At 43.1% G+C, this 19,172-nt stretch overlaps 2 protein-coding genes across 3 annotated transcripts; one reads left to right on the top strand and one right to left on the bottom strand.

The window, feature by feature from the left end:
* Positions 1-1,474: 1,474 nt before the first annotated feature.
* On the bottom strand, positions 1,475-13,526 carry LOC311106105 (rab5 GDP/GTP exchange factor-like). Its single transcript, XM_084148417.1, has 9 exons — positions 13,448-13,526; positions 12,112-12,314; positions 11,550-11,719; positions 3,984-4,153; positions 3,345-3,426; positions 3,016-3,148; positions 2,823-2,914; positions 2,436-2,692; positions 1,475-2,305 (listed from the first exon to the last, which is right to left on the bottom strand). The coding sequence occupies exons 2-9, from the start codon at positions 12,288-12,290 to the stop codon at positions 1,916-1,918; spliced, it is 1,473 nt and encodes a 490-aa protein (XP_084004543.1). The 5' UTR covers positions 12,291-12,314; positions 13,448-13,526; the 3' UTR covers positions 1,475-1,915.
* Positions 13,527-13,846: 320 nt separating this feature from the next.
* caspa (caspase a) lies at positions 13,847-17,349 on the top strand. Of its 2 annotated transcripts, none has more exons than XM_084147906.1 (8): positions 13,847-14,035; positions 15,022-15,306; positions 15,436-15,545; positions 15,984-16,160; positions 16,266-16,506; positions 16,624-16,752; positions 16,838-16,947; positions 17,068-17,349. In XM_084147906.1, the coding sequence occupies exons 1-8, from the start codon at positions 14,029-14,031 to the stop codon at positions 17,158-17,160; spliced, it is 1,152 nt and encodes a 383-aa protein (XP_084004032.1). In that variant the 5' UTR covers positions 13,847-14,028; the 3' UTR covers positions 17,161-17,349. The 2 variants fall into 2 exon arrangements, with proteins under 2 accessions (XP_084004032.1, XP_084004033.1); XM_084147907.1 differs by having other exon boundaries at positions 13,891-14,035; positions 15,025-15,306.
* Positions 17,350-19,172: the final 1,823 nt, after the last annotated feature.

Consider the following 19,172-nt stretch of genomic DNA (forward strand, 5'->3'; position numbering starts at 1 on the left):
GCAGTGCCAGACGTGTCCCCCTGCTTATGCCAGTACATGTCCAGGCCCGTCTGAAGTTTGCTAGAGTGCATTTGGATGATCCAGAAGAGGATTGGGAGAATGTCATATGGTCAGATGAAACCAAAATAGAACTTTTTGGTAAAAACTCAACTCGTCGTGTTTGGAGGACAAAGAATGCTGAGTTGCATCCAAAGAACACCATACTTACTGTGAAGCATGGGGGTGGAAACATCATGCTTTGGGGCTGTTTTTCTGCAAAGGGACCAGGACGACTGATCCGTGTAAAGGAAAGAATGAATGGGGCCATGTATCGTGAGATTTTGAGTGAAAACCTCCTTCCATCAGCAAGGGCATTGAAGATGAAACGTGGCTGGGTCTTTCAGCATGACAATGATCCCAAACACACCGCCCGGGCAACGAAGGAGTGGCTTCGTAAGAAGCATTTCAAGGTCCTGGAGTGGCCTAGCCAGTCTCCAGATCTCAACCCCATAGAAAATCTTTGGAGGAGTTGAAAGTCTGTGTTGCCCAGCGACAGCCCCAAAACATCACTGCTCTAGAGGAGATCTGTATGGAGGAATGGGCCAAAATACCAGCAACAGTGTGTGAAAACCTTGTGAAGACTTACAGAAAACGTTTGACCTGTGTCATTGCCAACAAAGGGTATATAACAAAGTATTGAGAAACTTTTGTTATTGACCAAATACTTATTTTCCACCATAATTTGCAAATAAATTCATTAAAAATACTACAATGTGATTTTCTGGAGAAAAAAAATCTCATTTTGTCTGTCATAGTTGACGTGTACCTATGAGGAAAATTACAGGCCTCTCTCATCTTTTTAAGTGGGAGAGCTTGCACAATTGGTGGCTGACTAAATACTTTTTTTCCCCACTGTATATATATATACCGTAATTTTCGGACTATAAGCCGCGCCTTTTTTCAAATTTTTCGACCCTGCGGCTTATATAACGGTGCGGCTAATCTATGGATTTTTACAGCTAACGGCCACTAGAAGACCTCCTAAATCTATGGATTTTACAGGTTACAGTCCACCAACTTTAACTCTATGGGCTCTATGACCGGTCCGCGCCCCCCACCTTTAAGCGGCGGGCCCCAGCAGGAAAAGCTGGAGGCCGGAAAAGAGTGAGACAGGTAGCGCGCAAAAGTAAAAGTGGAACCGAGAGTGGTACGAGAGACAGAACGAGAGACAGAACGAGAGCAAGACAGACAGACATTACGAGAGCGAGACAGTTTGTCTCTTTTCTGACAATCCCCTCTGTGCACGAACCCTTACATATGGTAATTAAACATTAAAACACCTGCGTCTTATAGTCCAGTGCGGCTTATATATGTACACATCATTCAATATCATTCAATTTAGCTGCTGCGGCTTATACTTCGGTGCGCCTTATAGTGCGGAAAATACGGTATATATATATTTAGACATCTTCAGGGGAAATTTGGTTGTGGTTACATACACTCACACACGCGATCACAACAGATCCCTCTCACCAGGGCTTCTGTCCTCTGACTTGGATTCAGTCAGGAGGACTAATATAGGGGACAAGGGAGGGCAAGATCAATGGTCTGCGTCCCAATAGTCTTAAAAAGCTTCCTTTCCTCATCTCCTTTCCTTCATGACCATGGATGAAGGCAATATGCCTGCAACCTATCTTGTCCTCTTACCAATCAGTGGTGAAGACAGACCGAGAAAGTTGGCTATTTAAGAGTACTGGGGTACAGGCGACTGCAAGCATCTATTTTAAGTGTGCATACAATGGAGAGGTTTGGAGTTACACTTCTTGGATCCATTACAGGGAACCTATATGTGCATAAGGACAGGAGCCACTTTCCAGGGTGGAGAGAGAGAGTAACAAGTCCAGAGTGTCAGGGTAGGGGGGTTGGGTGTTGGGGGTCAGCCAGCGAACAACTGGGGCTGGAGAGGAGGAGGCAGGTGGTCGTTCTCCATATTGTCAGCGTCTATGGCAGAAGAGGCGGTGGGGTGCATTTCCAGGGGGAACCTCTCCAACACATCCTGCACTTTGTGCTCCACCCCGTCCCTCCAGTCGATGAGGTCACTCTCCAGGCGGCGAGCCCCCTCCATGACACGTTCCTGCCTCACGCCCAGCCCCGTCAGCAGGTCCAGACGCTCGTTCATCTGGCTGAAAGCAGCACTGCCTGGGGGGGAGGGGGCAGCCTGGGGCCGCTGGGGGGACGCCTGGCCTGACATGTAGAGCTCAAACTCCTCAGCGCTCAGGTTCAGAGACTGGCCATCCAGCTTCTCTATGAAGGCCACCGCACAGCACTGCAGAGGGACAGAGAGAGAGAGAGAGAGAGGGGGGGGGTGTTAGGGGAATCACAAATTATGTGTATTTGAGTTTGTTTGGTACAGCTTGTCTGTCTGTCTGTTTGCTTTGCGTAGACAGCCCTCTCACCAGGTTGGTAAAGTAGTATCCGTCTTCTCCGCTCATAAGGCGGCTGGGGTTACAGAAGCGGGTGATGTACTGGATGTTGGACTGCAGTCGCGGAGGGTTGGCCTTCAGGACGATGTAGATGAGGGTGGGCAGGAAGTCATCAGCAGATGCCGCCTCCTTCTTGGTGGTATTGATGGCATTGAAGATGTGCTTACTGCAGCGTGTGATGCAGGTCAGCTTGTCCCTGGGCACACGCTTTGAGTCCATCTCGATCACATCTACACAAGGTCAGGGTGGAACAGAGTGGTAGTTAATGTGCTATGATGACATTCTACATCACATGCATGTTCAGTCAATGTTTGTGTCTCCTTGTAATGAACTAAAAACACAAATTAATACATGTCTGACCTGTGATGGCTTTGACCACGTTATCAGACACCTCAGGAATCTCCTCATCCACAGGGACACACAGCATCTCAATGGTGACCCAATGCAAGGCCCTGCAACCCACCCACACACACTTCAGTGAACAGATGTACAAGGAGGCATACAGCAGCTTCAATGCTCAAACTCAGTACCATATCAGTTTCAATGTCTTTACCTGATTCTCTTCTGAACGGCCAGGTCTTTCTTCTCATCGTCTGTGGTCTCAGGACAGAAGACCTCCTCATAGAGACGTGTCATCATGTACCGCTCTACCTCGTCCATCACACTCTCTACGCGCTCCGACGACCCTGAAGTCAACACGGACATAGACGGGAAAACAGCAAATGTGAATCATTCAAGGCCTACCTATAGAGAGCTCTCTGAAAGAAGAGTGTGTTCCTTCTTCTTCATTGTCACCAGCTACTTTATCATCAAGCCCCTACTTCAAGATATCCTTAATGATCCAGTATTAGTGTAATAGAGGTGAGGAAAGGAGAGCTGTACCTTTGAAGTGTGTGTGCAGGCGGTCTGACAAGTTCTGGTAGAAGTCTTGAACACACTCAGACAGCTCATCAGCACCCAGGTCCTGGGGAACAAGCTCACTATTAGCTTGAAGGGATTGTCGTATATTTTTATTCATTTCAAGTTCAAGGGCGAGTTCACATTTGGTTATTCACTCAATGCTCTGGAGTAACCTCAGCATTTGTTTTTACATTTTAGTCATTTAGCAGACGCTCTTATCCAGAGCGACTTACAGTTAGTGAATACATATTTTATAAAAAAAATTCATACTGGTCCCCCGTGGGAATCGAACCCACAACCCTGGCGTTGCAAACGCCATGCTCTATCAACTGAGCTACATCCCTGCCGGCCATTCCCTCCCCTACCCTAGACAACGCTAGGCCAATTGTGCGCCGCCCATGAGTCTCCCGGTCGCGGCCGGCTGCGACAGAGCCTGGATTCGAACCAGGATCTCTAGTGGCACAGCTAGCACTGCGATGCAGTGCCTTAGACCACATCCTTCTGTTCTACGATGAGGAAGTGAAATGTTCCAAAAAGCCGGAGGGGTGAATTAATAGAGGTAACCCCAATCAGGCTCTCCACATTCAGAAGCCTCTGATGGTATTGTAGTGTAGTACTCACCCTCTTGTACGCCATGCTCTCTGTGAAGGCTCGGCACTGTTTGAAGATCTCCCTGCCAGGTTTCAGGGTCTTGAGGAAGTCGATGAACTCTTGTGTGGTGCGGTCTGTCTCTAAGGGCTTGCGGCTCACTGAGGGGCTGGGGGTCGACAGGGCCTCGCCAGGGACGGAGTCTGTGAGGGAGGAGGATACAGATAATGGAGGGAATGATATACCTGTGTGTACCTGTTTGTATGTACAATATTCCTTAGGTGGTGGATATAAAAAACAGGCTTTTGGCTGGCCTTAGGATGGGAAGAAGAGAAAATAAGGGTGGGCCTTCTATTCATCTCATCCCTTACCAGCACAGCTTGCGGAGTTGTGATTTCACACAACATCCTTCTGCAATCTATGTTTAGATAGTTACTTTTTGCTACGCTTCAAATGCACAGTTCCACATGAAATACATCAACCATGGTTTGTCCTGTATTATCTGAACAGTTCTGTCTTAAAACCCTCTACAGTCTAAGCCGGGGAGTAGGGGGTTCTAAGCTAACATATGGACTTGTTTTAAGATGGTCATACCAAGGATTATTTAGCTAATTTATTTTACATTTTAAGACCCTTTAAGGTATAGAAAATTATTGGATGAAACATTGTATTTGGCATTACTGCTATTAGCCAATAGAAACGCATTGAATAACAGATTCACTACATGGAACAACAGTTAGCCCCCAAACAATCTGAAGGAAGTTTGTTCTGAAGTGTCAGGCCTATATCTGAGAGATATAAGATCAGGAAACTATTAAATATATATATATTTTTAAATGCATTTATCCCCTTATTTTAGGCACTAAACTATCTCCATATATACTTATATTAATTTTTTTAACTGGTACTGGGGAACTTCAGATGAGTCTTGTGAGGCTTGTGGGCGTCCTAGAGCAAAACATAATTGTGTTCTTGAGAGTCTCAGCTCGGACGCTACAGACAGAAGTTGGCAGAAGAGGCTGTACTGACTTCAGACAAGTATTGTGAGGCCAAAACGGAGAACACCATCGTTCAGACACTACAGACGTTTGTGAGAAGACTGATTTTTGGGATGTCTCATGGTTTGACAAACACTGCTCTAGCTCTGCCACCTTTCACCGCACATGCGGAAGGGCGATATCGGCGGATGCCCATGCAAAAAAAAAACATATCTTTAGCTTAAACAGACAGACTTTGATAGGGATTGTATTATGTTAATTAGATTTCCGCGGGGCGAAATTGTAGGCTAAGGGGTGGTGATTCTATCTCCTCTATATGGCCTCACAGATGAAAGAATGTAATTAGGTTTGCCTTGGGATATGGTCTTCAAATCAAATCAATTTGTATTTGTCACATGCTTCGTAGACAACAGGTGTAGACAAACAGTGAAATGCTTACTTAAGTGTACTTTTCCAAGTTAAAGATTTAAAGATAAGTTAAAGATAAGATACATTTTTTAAAATAGAAAATGCAAAATAGTGACATGAGGAATAAATACACAGTGAATAACGAATAAAAATAAAGTGTAAAAATAACATGACTATATATAGGGAGTAGAAAATAACATGGCTATATACAGGGAGTACTAGTACCAAGTCGATGTGCAGGGATACAAGGTAATTGAGGTAGCTATGTACTGAACATATAGGTAGGGGTAAAATGACTAGGCAACAGGATAGATTACAGTAGCAGCAGCGTATGTGGTGAGTCTGAAAGTGTGTGTGTGGCATCAGTATGTAAGTAAGCCATCACTAGCACATTAGAGGCTGCTGCTGCCTATTGAAATCACTGGACACTTTAAGAAATGGAACACTAGTCACTTGAATAATGTTTACATATCTTGCACTACTCATCTCATATGTATATACTGCATTCTATTCTATAATATTCTACTGTATCTTAGTCCATGCCGCTCTGGCATTGCTTGTCCATACAGTGGGGAGAACAAGTATTTGATACACTGCCGATTGTGCAGGTTTTCCTACTTACAAAGCATGTAGAGGTCTGTAATTTGTATCATAGGTACACTTCAACTGTGATAGATGGAATCTAAAACAAAAATCCAGAAAATCACATTGTATGATTTTTAAGTAATTAATTTGCATTTTATTGCATGACATAAGTATTTGATACATCAGAAAAGCAGAACTTAATATTTGGTACAGAAACCTTTGTTTGCAATTACAGAGATCATACGTTTCCTGTAGGTCTTGACCAGGTTTGCACACACTGCAGCAGGGATTTTGGCCCACTCCTCCATACAGACCTTCTCCAGATCCTTCAGGTTTCGGGGCTGTCGCTGGGCAATGCGGACTTTCAGCTCCCTCCAAAGATTTTCTATTGGGTTCAGGTCTGGAGACTGGCTAGGCCACTCCAGGACCTTGAGATGCTTCTTACAGAGCCACTCCTTAGTTGCCCTGGCTGTGTGTTTCGGGTCGTTGTCATGCTAGATGACCCAGCCACGACCCATCTTCAATGCTCTTACTGAGGGAAGGAGGTTGTTGGCCAAGATCTCGCGATACATGGCCCCATCCATCCTCCCCTCAATACAGTGCAGTCGTCCTGTCCCCTTTGCAGAAAAGCATCCCCAAATGATTTTTCCACCTCCATGCTTCATGGTTGGGATGGTGTTCTTGGGGTTGTACTCATCCTTCTTCTTCCTCCAAACACGGCGAGTGGAGTTTAGACCAAAAGGCTCTATTTTTGTCTCATCAGACCACATGACCTTCTCCCATTCCTCCTCTGGATCATCCAGATGGTCATTGGCTAACTTCAGATGGGCCTGGACATGCGCTGGCTTGAGCAGGGGGACCTTGCGTGCGCTGCAGGATTTTAATCCATGACGGCGTAGTGTGTTACTAATGGTTTTCTTTGAGACTGTGGTCCCAGCTCTCTTCAGGTCATTGACCAGGTCCTGTCGTGTAGGTCTGGGCTGATCCCTCACCTTCCTCATGATCATTGATGCCCCACGAGGTGAGATCTTGCATGGAGCCCAAGACCAAGGGTGATTGACCGTCATCTTGAACTTCCATTTTCTAATAATTGCGCCAACAGATGTTGCCTTCTCACCAAGCTGCTTGCCTATTGTCCTGTAGCCCATCCCAGTCTTGTGCAGGTCTACAACTTTATCCCTGATGTCCTTACACAGCTCTCTGGTCTTGGCCATTGTGGAGAGTTTGGAGTCTGTTTGATTGAGTGTGTGGACAGGTGTCTTTTATACAGGTAACGAGTTCAAACAGGTGCAGTTAATACAGATAATGAGTGGAGAACAGGAGGGCTTCTTAAAGAAAAACTAACAGGTCTGTGAGAGCCGGAATTCTTACTGGTTGGTAGGTGATCAAATACTTATGTCATGCAATAAAATGCAAATGAATTACTTAAAAATCATACAATGTGATTTTCTGGATTTTTGTTTTAGATTTCGTCTCTCACAGTTGAAGTGTACCTATGATAAAAATGACAGACCTCTACATGCTTTGTAAGTAGGAAAACCTGCAAAATCGGCAGTGTATCAAATACTTGTTCTCCCCACTGTATATGTATATTTTCTTAAAATTCCATTCCTTACTAGTTTTGTGTGTATTGGGTATATGTTGTGAAATTGTTAGATATTACTTGTTAGATATTACTGCACTGTCGGAGCTAGAAGCACAAGCATTTTGCTACACCCGCTATAACATCTGCTAAACACGTGTATGTGACAAATAAAATGTGATTTGATTTGCATGAGTTGGTGCAAAAAAGGTTCAATGCAGGTAGCCTTTTGATGAGCTATTTAGCAGTCTTGTTTAGAAGTCTTATGGCTTGGGGGGGTAGAAGCTGTTCAGGATCCTGTTGGTTCTAGAATTGGTGCATTGGTACCGCTTGACGTGTGGTAGCAGAGAGAACAGTCTGTGGCTTGGGTGCCTGGAGTCTGACAATGTTTTGGGCCTTCCTCTGACACTACCTGGTATAGAGGTCCTGAATGGCAGGGAGCTGGGCCCCAGTGATGTACTGGGCTGTGCGCACTACCCTCTGTAGCGTCTTGCGGTCAGATGCCAAGCTGTCGTCGGTGATCAGGTCTACCACCGCTGTGTAATCTGCAAACTTAATGCAGGTTTAATGATGGTATTGGAGTTGTGCACGGCTATGGGGTGATAGACATTTAGACAGGTTACCTTGGCGTTCTTGGGCACAGGGACTATGGTGGTTTGCTTGAAACATGTACAGTGCCTTCAGAAAGTATTCACACCCCTTGACTTTTTCCACATTTTGTTGTGTTACAGCCTGAATTTAAAATGTATTACATTGAGATTTTGTGTCACTGGCCTACAGTCGTGGTCAAACGTTTTGAGAATGACACAAGTATTGGTCTTCACAAAGTTCGCTGCTTCAGTGTTATGAGATATTTTTGTCAGATGTTACTATGGTATACTGAAGTATAATTACAAGCATTCCATAAGTGTCAAAGGCTTTTATTGACAATTACATTAAGTTTATGCAAAGAGCCAATATTTGCAGTGTTGACCCTTCTTTTTCAAGACCTCTGCAATCCGCCCTGGCATGCTGTCAATTAACTTCTGGGCCACATCCTGACTGATGGCAGCCCATTCTTGCATAATCAATGCCTGGAGTTTGTCAGAATTTGTGGGTTTTTGTTTGTCCACCCGCCTCTTGAGGATCGACCACAAGTTCTCAATGGGATTAAGGTCTGGGGAGTTTCCTGGCCATGGACCCAAAATGTCAATGTTTTGATCCCCGAGCCACTTCGTTATCACTTTTGCCTTATGGCAAGGTGCTCCATCATGCTGGAAAAGGCATTGGTTGTCATCAAACTGTTCTTGGATGGTTGGGAGAAGTTGTTCTCTGAGGATGTGTTGGTACCATTCTTTGTTCATGGCTGTGTTCTTAGGCAAAATTGTGAGTGAGCCCACTCCCTTGGCTGAGAAGCAACACCACACATGAATGGTCTCAGGATGCTTTACTGTTGGCATGACACAGGACTGATGGTAGCGCTCACCTTGTCTTCTCCGGACAAGATGTTTTCCAGATGCCCCAAACAATCGGAAAGGGGATTCATCCGAGAAAATGACTTTACCCCAGTCCTCAGCAGTCCAATCCCTGTACCTTTTGCAGAATATCAGTCTGTCCCTTATGTTTTTCCTGGAGAGAAGTGGCTTCTTTGCTGCCCTTCTTGACACCAGGCCATCCTCCAAAAGTCTTCGTCCCACTGTGCGTGCAGATGCACGAACACCTGCCTGCTGCCATTCCTGAGCAAGCTCTGCACTGGTGGTGCCTCGATCCCACAGCTGAATCAACTTTAGGAGACGGTCCTGGCGCTTGCTGGACTTTCTTGGGCACCCTGACGCCTTCTTCACAACAATTGAACCTCTCTCCTTGAAGTTCTTGATTATCCGATAAATGGTTGATTTAGGTGCAATCTTACTAGCAGCAATACCCTTGCCTTTGAAGCCATTTTTGTGCAAAGCAATGATGACGGCACGTGTTTCCTTGCAGGTAACCATGGTTAAAAGAGGAATAACAATGATTTCAAGCACCACCCTCCTTTTAAAGCTTCCAGTCTGTTATTCTAACTCAATCAGCATGACAGAGTGATCTCCAGCCTTGTCCTCGTCAACACTCTCACCTGTGCTAACGAGAGAATCACTGACCTGATGGCAGCTGGTCCTTTTGTGGCAGGGCTGAAATGCAGTGGAAATGTTTTTGGGGGGATTATGTTCATTTTCATGGCAAAGAGGGACTTTGCAATTAATCTGATCACTCTTCATGAGATTCTGGTGTATGTGCAAATTGCCATCATCAAAACTGAGGCAGCAGACTTTGTGAAAATTAGTATGTGTGTCATTCTCTAAACGTTTGACCACGACTGTACACACAATAACCCATAATGTCAAAGTGGAACTATGTCTTTTGAAACTTTTACAAATTAATTAAAATGGAAAAGCTGAAATGTCTTGAATCAATAAGTATTCAACACCTTTGTTATGACAAGCCTAAATAAGTCCAGGAGTAGAAATATGCTTAACATGTCACATAATAAGTTGCATGGACTCACTCTGTGTTTAATAATAGTGTTTAACATGATTTTTGAATGACTACCTCATCTTGGTACCCTACACATACAATTATCTGTATGGTCCCTCAGCAGAGCAGTGAATTTCAAACACAGAATCAACCACGAAGACCAGGGAGGTTGTCCAATGCCTCGCAAAGAAAGGCACCTACTGGTAGATAGGTTTAAAAAAAAGTAAATATTGAATATCCCTTTGAGCATTGTGAAGTTATTAATTACACTTTGGATGGTGTATCAATACATCCAGTCACTACAAAGATACAGGTGTCCATCCTACCTCAGTTGCCGGAGTGGAAGGAAACCGCTCAGGGATTTCACCATGAGGCTAATGGTGACTTTAAAACAGTTACAGAGTTTAATGGCTGAGGATGGATCAACATTGTAGTTACTCCACAATACTAACCCAAATTACAGAGTGAAAAGATGGAAGCCTGTACAGAATAAAATATCTCAAAACATGCATCCTGTTTGCATCAAGGCACTGAAGTAATACTGCAAAAAATGTAGCAAAGCAATTAACTTTGTGTTATGTTAGGGGCAAATCCAATACAACACATTACTGAGTACCACTCCATATTTTTAAGCATAGTGGTGGCTGCACCATGTTATGGGTATGCTTGTAATCATTAAGGACTGGAGAGTTTTTCAGGATTAAAAACATGGAAAGCACAGGCAAAATCCTAGAGGAAAACCTGGTTCAGTCTGCTTTCCAGCTGTCACTGGGAGATGAATTCACCTTTCAGCAGGACAATAACCTAAAACACAAGGCCAAATCTACACTGGAGTTGCGCACCAAGAAGACAGTGAATGTTCCTGAGTGGCTGAGTTATAGTTGACTTAAATCTGCTTGAAAGTCTATGGCAAGACTTAAATTGTTGTCTACGAATGATCAACAACCAATTTGACAGAGCTTGAAGAATTTTGAAAAGAGTAATGGGCAAATATTGTACAATCTAGGTACGCAAAGCTCTTAAGAGATTTACCCAGAAAGACTCACAGCTGTAATCGCTAAAGGTGCCAAAGGTGATTCTAACATCTATTGACTCAGGGTTGTGAATACTTACATAAATGAGATGCATCTGTATTTCATTTTCAATAAATGAAATACAGATGTCATTATGGGGTATTGTGTGTAGATTGGTGAGAAAAAACATTTATTTAATACATTTTGAATTCAGGCTGTAACACAACAAAATGTGGAACAAGTCAAGGGGTATGCATACTTTCTGAAGGCACTGTAGGTATTACAGAATGGGTCAGGGAGAGGTTGAAAATCTAGGGAACTCTAGCTGGATGCCCCATGTGACCTCCTCCACAGTGACTGGGGGGAGAGAGTGGTAGTGGAGCAGAATTCTGAAAGACGGTGGAAAGAGGAACTGTGCACCAACATTATGCAGAGGGGAGGTAGTGGTGGTTTGGATCTGCTCATCCCTCAAGTAATGGTAGAGAAAACATTATAAACCTTATCTCAAAGACATGGATCCTACCTTTCTTGGGCGGTGTCTTTGCTGAGGGAGTGAAAAACTTAGTCACTGTGTTGACTTTACGTGACTTCTCCTTGGTTTTCCTTTCTTCAAACTTGCTGAAGGGTGCGATGGCAGGCTGGGGTGCCCCCTGGTGGTTGTTAGCGTACGCTGCCTCCTCCTCCCTCTGTAACCTGGGGCACAGAACAGACATTGTTGTTACTACCTCATGATCAATACTGAAGACAGACAGAAACAGTGGTCCCTAACTAAAACACGACAGATAAGGAAAACATTTCATTGATCAAAAAGGCAAGAATAATTTCAACTAATGACAGACAGCAACATGACACTGTTCCATTTGCCTCTGTGAAAATGGCTGTTGAAATGTTTGTTGATCAATGATCAAAAGTTACTGGTGCATTTTGTTATCGTTACGTTTTCGACTCCACCCCTCAATTTTGAGCGGGGCATTCAGTGTTTGCCACCGGGCTCCTAGATTTAAAATCGAGTGCTAACTCCACCCACCCGGCCAACAGCTGGGGGACGATGCAAAACAAGCTTGCTCAGATAAACAATCACACACCTCTCTGCCAGTGCATGGTCCTCCTGGATCTGTTTGTGTCTGGTTTGTTGGTACTCCTCCCGCCAGCACTTGGAGCAGAGGCCCCGCCAGGCCGCGTTGCCATAGAAACCACACCCCTTCGTACACAGCAGCTCTGACTGGTCCACATGGATCCCACGACGTTCCGACCGGTGGCTCATCCCTCACGGCTAGTGAGGATACTGCTGGGAATGACAGGGAAAAGACAAGACTGTGATGGAATAGAACGATCCACAGTCAGAAGTAGGACTACACTGAACTTGATGGCTGTTATATATTTATCAGGACTTTGACAAGGTTGAATGCCTACACACTATGGTCCACATTCAGGTTGAGGTATTTGATTTTAAAAAATGTATGTTTAATAGAGGTAGCTAGCATAATGACACATTTTAACCCACACTGAAGAACATCTCAGTGAATTCCTCTGTGTATCAAAATATGATTTCATACAGCGGCAGTGTTTACACCTTTACCACCCTAACATTAAAATTACACAAAGTGGAAATCTGACAAGAGTTTGAACCCTTAAGAATCTGCTAATTTCTGATGATTGTGACTACTTACTTATATTGGGAATGCATGATAAGAAAATCAACACAGGAGGAATTTAATGGATGACCACCAAAACTGGTAAAACAATGTATGGCCTTCTTTCTACTGGTAGATGTGTCAAGTCCCAATAGTGTAGCTACACTCGACTTTGTTTGAAGCCACATTACATTTACATTTTAGTCATTTAGCAGATGCTCTTATCCAGAGCGATTTACAGTTAGTGAGTGCATACATTTTTCATGCTAGCTAACTAGCCATCCTGATTTATTAACACGCTAGCCAGCTACTTTACTACCAAATACTTTTATAACTAACCCTTCTACTGTGTACCGTATAGCTGCAAGCAATGCAATGGGCTTAGCTAAGATCTAACTTGATCGCTAACATTAGCTAGCTCTAACTTCACGAAAAACGCGACGCAATGTCAATGACACATGACATTAGCTAGCTAGGCTTCTTCTAGTAACTAAATATTAACAATAAACCTTTAAACGTGGCTACAAAAATACCATAATTTAGTATTCTACAATGGACCCACCTGACCACTGGGTCCTTACCAGGCAGAGATTAACTGAACTAGGGTTTGGCTCATACTAGACGCTAACATTAGCTACCTAGCTATGATAGGCTAGCTAGTTTGCGCTTGCAGTTGACGTTAGCTAAGTTACTAGCTAGCTAGGTTGACAGTAATTCCGACCCGACAAAATTGACAAGCAATTCAACAATATCGTTAGCTAGCTAACAACATTCTGTGACTCCTTACCTTTTCAGAAAGATTATTGAGTGTGGATATATTTCGTTTTTTATGCACCCATTGGTACTATCTGCTACTCACCCCTCTGACAGACCGGTTTGTTTACGTAGCGTTACCCTTCTTCCTCTTTATCCAAGAGCGCCCTCTTGAGACCATCTCAGGTACACAGACAGTCCTGTGCAACACTGTACTCTTTCAAATGGGAAATTATTAAAATTGTATTCATTTTATCAGCCGTTCTTATTCAGAGCGATTTACAGTGTGTGTATTAATCTTAAGGCAGCTAGATGTGGACAACCACAAATTACATTCATAGTAAGTAGCTATATAATAAAGTAGCTATTGATGTCATACGTTTTTTAACAAAACGTTTATGTAAATCTATGCACCAAACCAGCCAATCAGGTTACTGTATAAAATATATGGGAAGTTTACTAAGACTTTTTGTGACCAGTAGCCTAAGACGAACAGTATTTGGGACAAAACTCGCAGTGATCGAGTATCGTCAAGAAAACGCCTAGGCATATCTTTATTCTATGCGAAATAGCTGTCAGAAAGAATAGAATAGCTTAATCCACCTCATCTAAGGAATGGCAGGTAAGTCATTAAAATGTATATGTACAAACATTATCGGCTGTTTTGCTTAGGTAAAAAAAAAATGTTGAAACAAACATGGTATTTATTTTTACTACTCTGACATATATAAATATGAAGAATATTGCAATGTTTTTGTTGTAATTTTGGGCAATTTTTTTGTACTTCGACAACATGCATACTTTCACTTTCGCTATAGCCCTCAAACTCAAGACTGACCTGTGCACGCCCGATCCACCGTCAGTAGATCCACCGTTTTTTTCTATCTGGAGCAGATAATTTGATAACAATGTGTGCGTGTGTGATGATTTGATTATCTTTCTCTATTTGTGTGTGTGTGTGTGTGTGTGTGTGTGTGTGTGTGTGTGTGTGTGTATATCTTAGCCCTCGGCGTCCTTTAGGGCTATGTGTGTCTGTCTGTGTCAGTGTGTGTGTTTGTGTGAACACGCCATGTAAGCCATGAACCAAAATATTATTTAAGAACTGTATCATGGCTTCTTGCATCATGTAAGGTGCAATCTGCAGTTGCTAAATACATTTTTTGTCTTTTAAATTAATGATATACCCATTGATTATTGAAGAATATAACACAGATGACTCATGAGCATAGTTCAACTGTCAAACTCATCAAAATATAAGCTTGGTTTATTCATTTGTTTGTAACAATGTAAATGTAAACAAACACTGTATAGCCTCAAAACATGATTAAACTATAATGTTGATATCACGGATGGTCAGTCTTTGCATCCATAGCTCTGTCCATGAGTTTGAGAGTGGTTACATTTTTCCAGCCCCATCCCTCAGCTGTTTACCAAATCAGTGGAGGGGTGGCCACTTTCTTATTGTTCGAGCTGAAGATTGCCCCTTTAAAGGATTAATTGAAATGTAGAATACATTGTATGCACAATTACAAAGCAGATGCATAAGACTTAGACATCGCTCCAACAATGATTAAATTGTAGCTCTGATTAAATCCTATTTACTTTCAGCAGACGACCTCTTCAATGCTCGGAAGATATTCATAGACAGTGTGACGAAGACAGTGATCAAGCAGCTTCTGGACGACCTTTTGGAGGACAAGGTGCTGAACGATGAAGAGACAGATTCAGTGACGGAGGAGAACAGCGCTAGGGCAGAGCAGGCACGATGCCTCATCGATATGGTGCGGAAGAAAGGGGTCAAAGCCAGTGAGAAGATGATTGCCCGAGTTCAGGAGAGAGATCCTGGACTTCATGACAAATGTGGTCTGGCCCCCAGGCAGCTTGCCCAGATGAGTGAGTGAAACTGATACACCATTCAATTACATCTGTCACAGTCCCAAACTTCTCTTAGACTTGATAAGAGTTAGTAAGAACTTAGCAGATACTGTAAATTGAATGTAACATGCTGTATTTTCCCTGCAGCACCATCATCGCCCCAGTTATCACAACAGGAGGAGAACCCAGTGTCCTCTGTCCTCATCCCCAGCACCAAGGACTTTAAGGAGGACATTCTTCAGAGGAAGCGTCATGAGGTTAGAGCTATACTTGGTTGTCAAAGGATAGATCAGTGTACATGTATCGGTTTTCTGAGTGCCCCAATAGAATTAGCTTCTGAGTTTATAGTTCTCCTATTAGACCAGTAAGCTTGCTTATGAACCCCTGGGGTTACCTGTGTCACAGTTTAGGAAACACAGTAATTTAAATTACTCTAAAGTCTTAAAAAATAAAAATAATAATAATAATCTAGGCGTGAAAGTATAGTCCTACAGTGTAAACAAACCATCAAAGTTTCAACTTGTAAATTCACATACTGCAATAACTGTGTAACAATGTGTACCTACACTGTTATTACACAGTGGTTTTAGCATGACTTGTAAATTGGGACCAATTTCCACACATATTTTGATTGAGTAGAATTGTTGCTGGGCTATATTACTGTTAAATAACCTTTGCAGCTGTCATTGCATCAGGTTTACGTTCCAATGGATAAGTCTGGTCGGAAGCGCCTGGCCCTGCTCATAAACAACGTGGAGTTTGATGTTAAGAACATGCTGAGACGAGGGGCAGTGAAGGATGAGGAGAACATGGAGAAGCATCTCAGTGATCTGGGATATGATGTGGTGAAACACAGAAATCTGTCTGGACAGGTACACAGGGGGAGGAAACATCTCTCCTGCTTCTAGAAGAATGTCTACATGTTTCCTTAGTCTATGGTTTGTCTCCTCTGTGACTGACTCAGTGTGCTCTTGCAGGAGATGGACGAGGCTGTGAAAGCGTTCTCTAAACGTGAAGAGCATTTATTGTCGGACAGCGTCTTCGTGGTGATGATGTCTCACGGGGAGCTGGGAGTCATCATGGGTGTCCACTACAAGGAAGGGGACCCTAAACCTGATGTCTTCCCCATCAACAACATCTTCATACACCTGAACACAGAGAACTGCAAAGCACTGATTAACAAACCTAAAGTCATCCTCATTCAGGCCTGCAGGGGAGGTGATCCTTTCATTGATATGTTTTTTATATTTTTTCTAAATGTATGTTAACCTTTTCTACTAATGTTAATTTGAGTAGAATGCCTCCATATTAAAGAGGATTTGCATGTTGTTTCAGGCAAGGACGGTTCTGTTTGGGTCAGTGACGCGGTGCCTGGGCCCAGCCCTGACCTGGGGTTAGAGAGTGACTTAATCAGGAGGGAGCACAAAGAGAAGGACTTCATCTCCCTTCTGTCCTGCACACCAGGTGAGTGGGTCACATTAACACATTCTCAAGCAATTGTTTGTAAATGACTGTGAGTAAACCCTCATTACATTCCCTACCCTTTCAGATACTGTGTCCTACAGAGATCCAAAGATGGGCAGCTTGTTTGTCCAGCACATCATGGAGACATTCAACACCTATGCCCATAATGATCATATAGAAGAATTGTTCAGGAAGGCAAGTATCTGGAAACAGAAAAGTTAACAATGCTCTTTCCTCATTGCACTGAATGGAATGATTGATCAAATTTGATTTACTTTGAGCGACAATAACGTGTTTGTATTTTCTTCCACACAGGTCATGGGTCGCTTTGAAGATTTCCCGAGACAGATGCCGACCAAAGACAGAGCCACTCTAACAAAGCACTTCTACCTCTTCCCAGGCCTCTGAGAAGTTGTGATGGCTGATGAATTGTACTGTATTCACAATGGAGGAATAAGGGAGGAACATTGTTTTAGTTTTTTTTGTACGATCATCACCAGTATGTTTTAATTTGATACTTAGAATTAACCTTTTAACATATTATTTTATCATCAACAAATTATTTATCATCAGCGAATTAAAATATCCTCCTGTAGAGCTAGGTAGTCTTTTGTTCCAGCCCTGCACTAACACACCTGATTCAGCTAATTAAAGTCAAGATGAGCAGCTAATTAGTAGGAACAAAAGCGTATGGGTACTAGGTTACCCAGTAACTCTCCAGGAGGAAGATTGGCCACTCCTGTTTTCACATTTGGAAGGTGACAAAAGCACTGTGTGCGAAATACAATTTTCTCACTGCACTGATAAACATGTAATACTTTTAACAGATGTGATGTGCCTTTGGCTACAAATGAAATGTAGGTTAATTTTGCCTATCCACTATTGTTAGGCAGTGAGCAAGCTTGTCTATTTGTATTTATTAAGGATCCCCATTAGCCAAGGCAGCAGCTGCTCTTCCTGGGGTCCAGCAACATTAAGGCAGTTATATACTGTTAAAAATATTACATGACATTACATTTCATAACACTTTACCCAATACATTTAGTGTGTTCTCTCAGGCTACTACTCCACTACCACATATTTACAATACAACTTCCATGTGTACAGTGGGTAAAAAAAGTATTGTCAGCCACCAATTGTGCAAGTTCTCCCACTTAAAAAGATGAGAGAGGCCTGTAATTTTCATCATAGGTACACGTCAACTATGACAGACAAAATGAGAAAAAAAAATCCAGAAAATCACATTGTAGGATTTTTAATGAATTTATTTGCAAATTATGGTGGAAAATAAGTATTTGGTCAATAACAAAAGTTTCTCAATACTTTGTTATATACCCTTTGTTGGCAATGACACAGGTCAAACGTTTTCTGTAAGTCTTCACAAGGTTTTCACACACTGTTGCTGGTATTTTGGCCAATTCCTCCATGCAGATCTTCTCTAGAGCAGTGATGTTTTGGGGCTGTCGCTGGGCAACACAGACTTTCAACTCCTCCAAAGATTTCCTATGGGGTTGAGATCTGGAGACTGGCTAGGCCACTCCAGGACCTTGAAATGCTTCTTACGAAGCCACTCCTTTGTTGCCCGGGCGGTGTGTTTGGGATCATTGTCATGCTGAAAGACCCAGCCACGTTTCATCTTCAATGCCCTTGCTGATGGAAGGAGGTTTTCACTCAAAATCTCACGATACATGGCCCCATTCATTCTTTCCTTTACACGGATCAGTCGTCCTGGTCCCTTTGCAGAAAAACAGCCCCAAAGCATGATGTTTCCACCTCCATGCTTCACAGTAGGTATGGTGTTCTTTGGATGCAACTCAGCATTCTTTGTCCTCCAAACACGACGAGTTGAGTTTTTACCAAAAAGTTCTATTTTGGTTTCATCTGACCATATGACATTCTCCCAATCCTCTTCTGGATCATCCAAATGCACTCTAGCAAACTTCAGACGGGCCTGGACATGTACTGGCTTAAGCAGGGGGACATGTCTGGCACTGCAGGATTTGAGTCCCTGGTGGCGTAGTGTGTTACTGATGGTAGGCTTTGTTACTTTGGTCCCAGCTCTCTGCAGGTCATTCACTAGGTCCCCCCATGTGGTTCTGGGATTTTTGCTCACCGTTGTGATCATTTTGACCCCACGGGGTGAGATCTTGCGTGGAGCCCCAGATCGAGGGAGATTATCAGTGGTCTTGTATGTCTTCGATTTCCTAATAATTGCTCCCACAGTTGGTTTCTTCAAACCAAGCTGCTTATCTATTGCAGATTCAGTCTTCCCAGCCTGGTGCAGGTCTACAATTTTGTTTCTGGTGTCCTTTGACAGCTCTTTGGTCTTGGCCATAGTGGAGTTTGGAGTGTGACTGTTTGAGGTTATCTTTTATACTGATAAATTCAAACAGGTGCCATTAATACAGGTAATGAGTGGA

Source organism: Coregonus lavaretus (genome assembly GCF_964263955.1).
Source record: "Coregonus lavaretus genome assembly, chromosome: 30".
In the NCBI taxonomy this organism is placed as follows: domain Eukaryota; kingdom Metazoa; phylum Chordata; class Actinopteri; order Salmoniformes; family Salmonidae; genus Coregonus; species Coregonus lavaretus.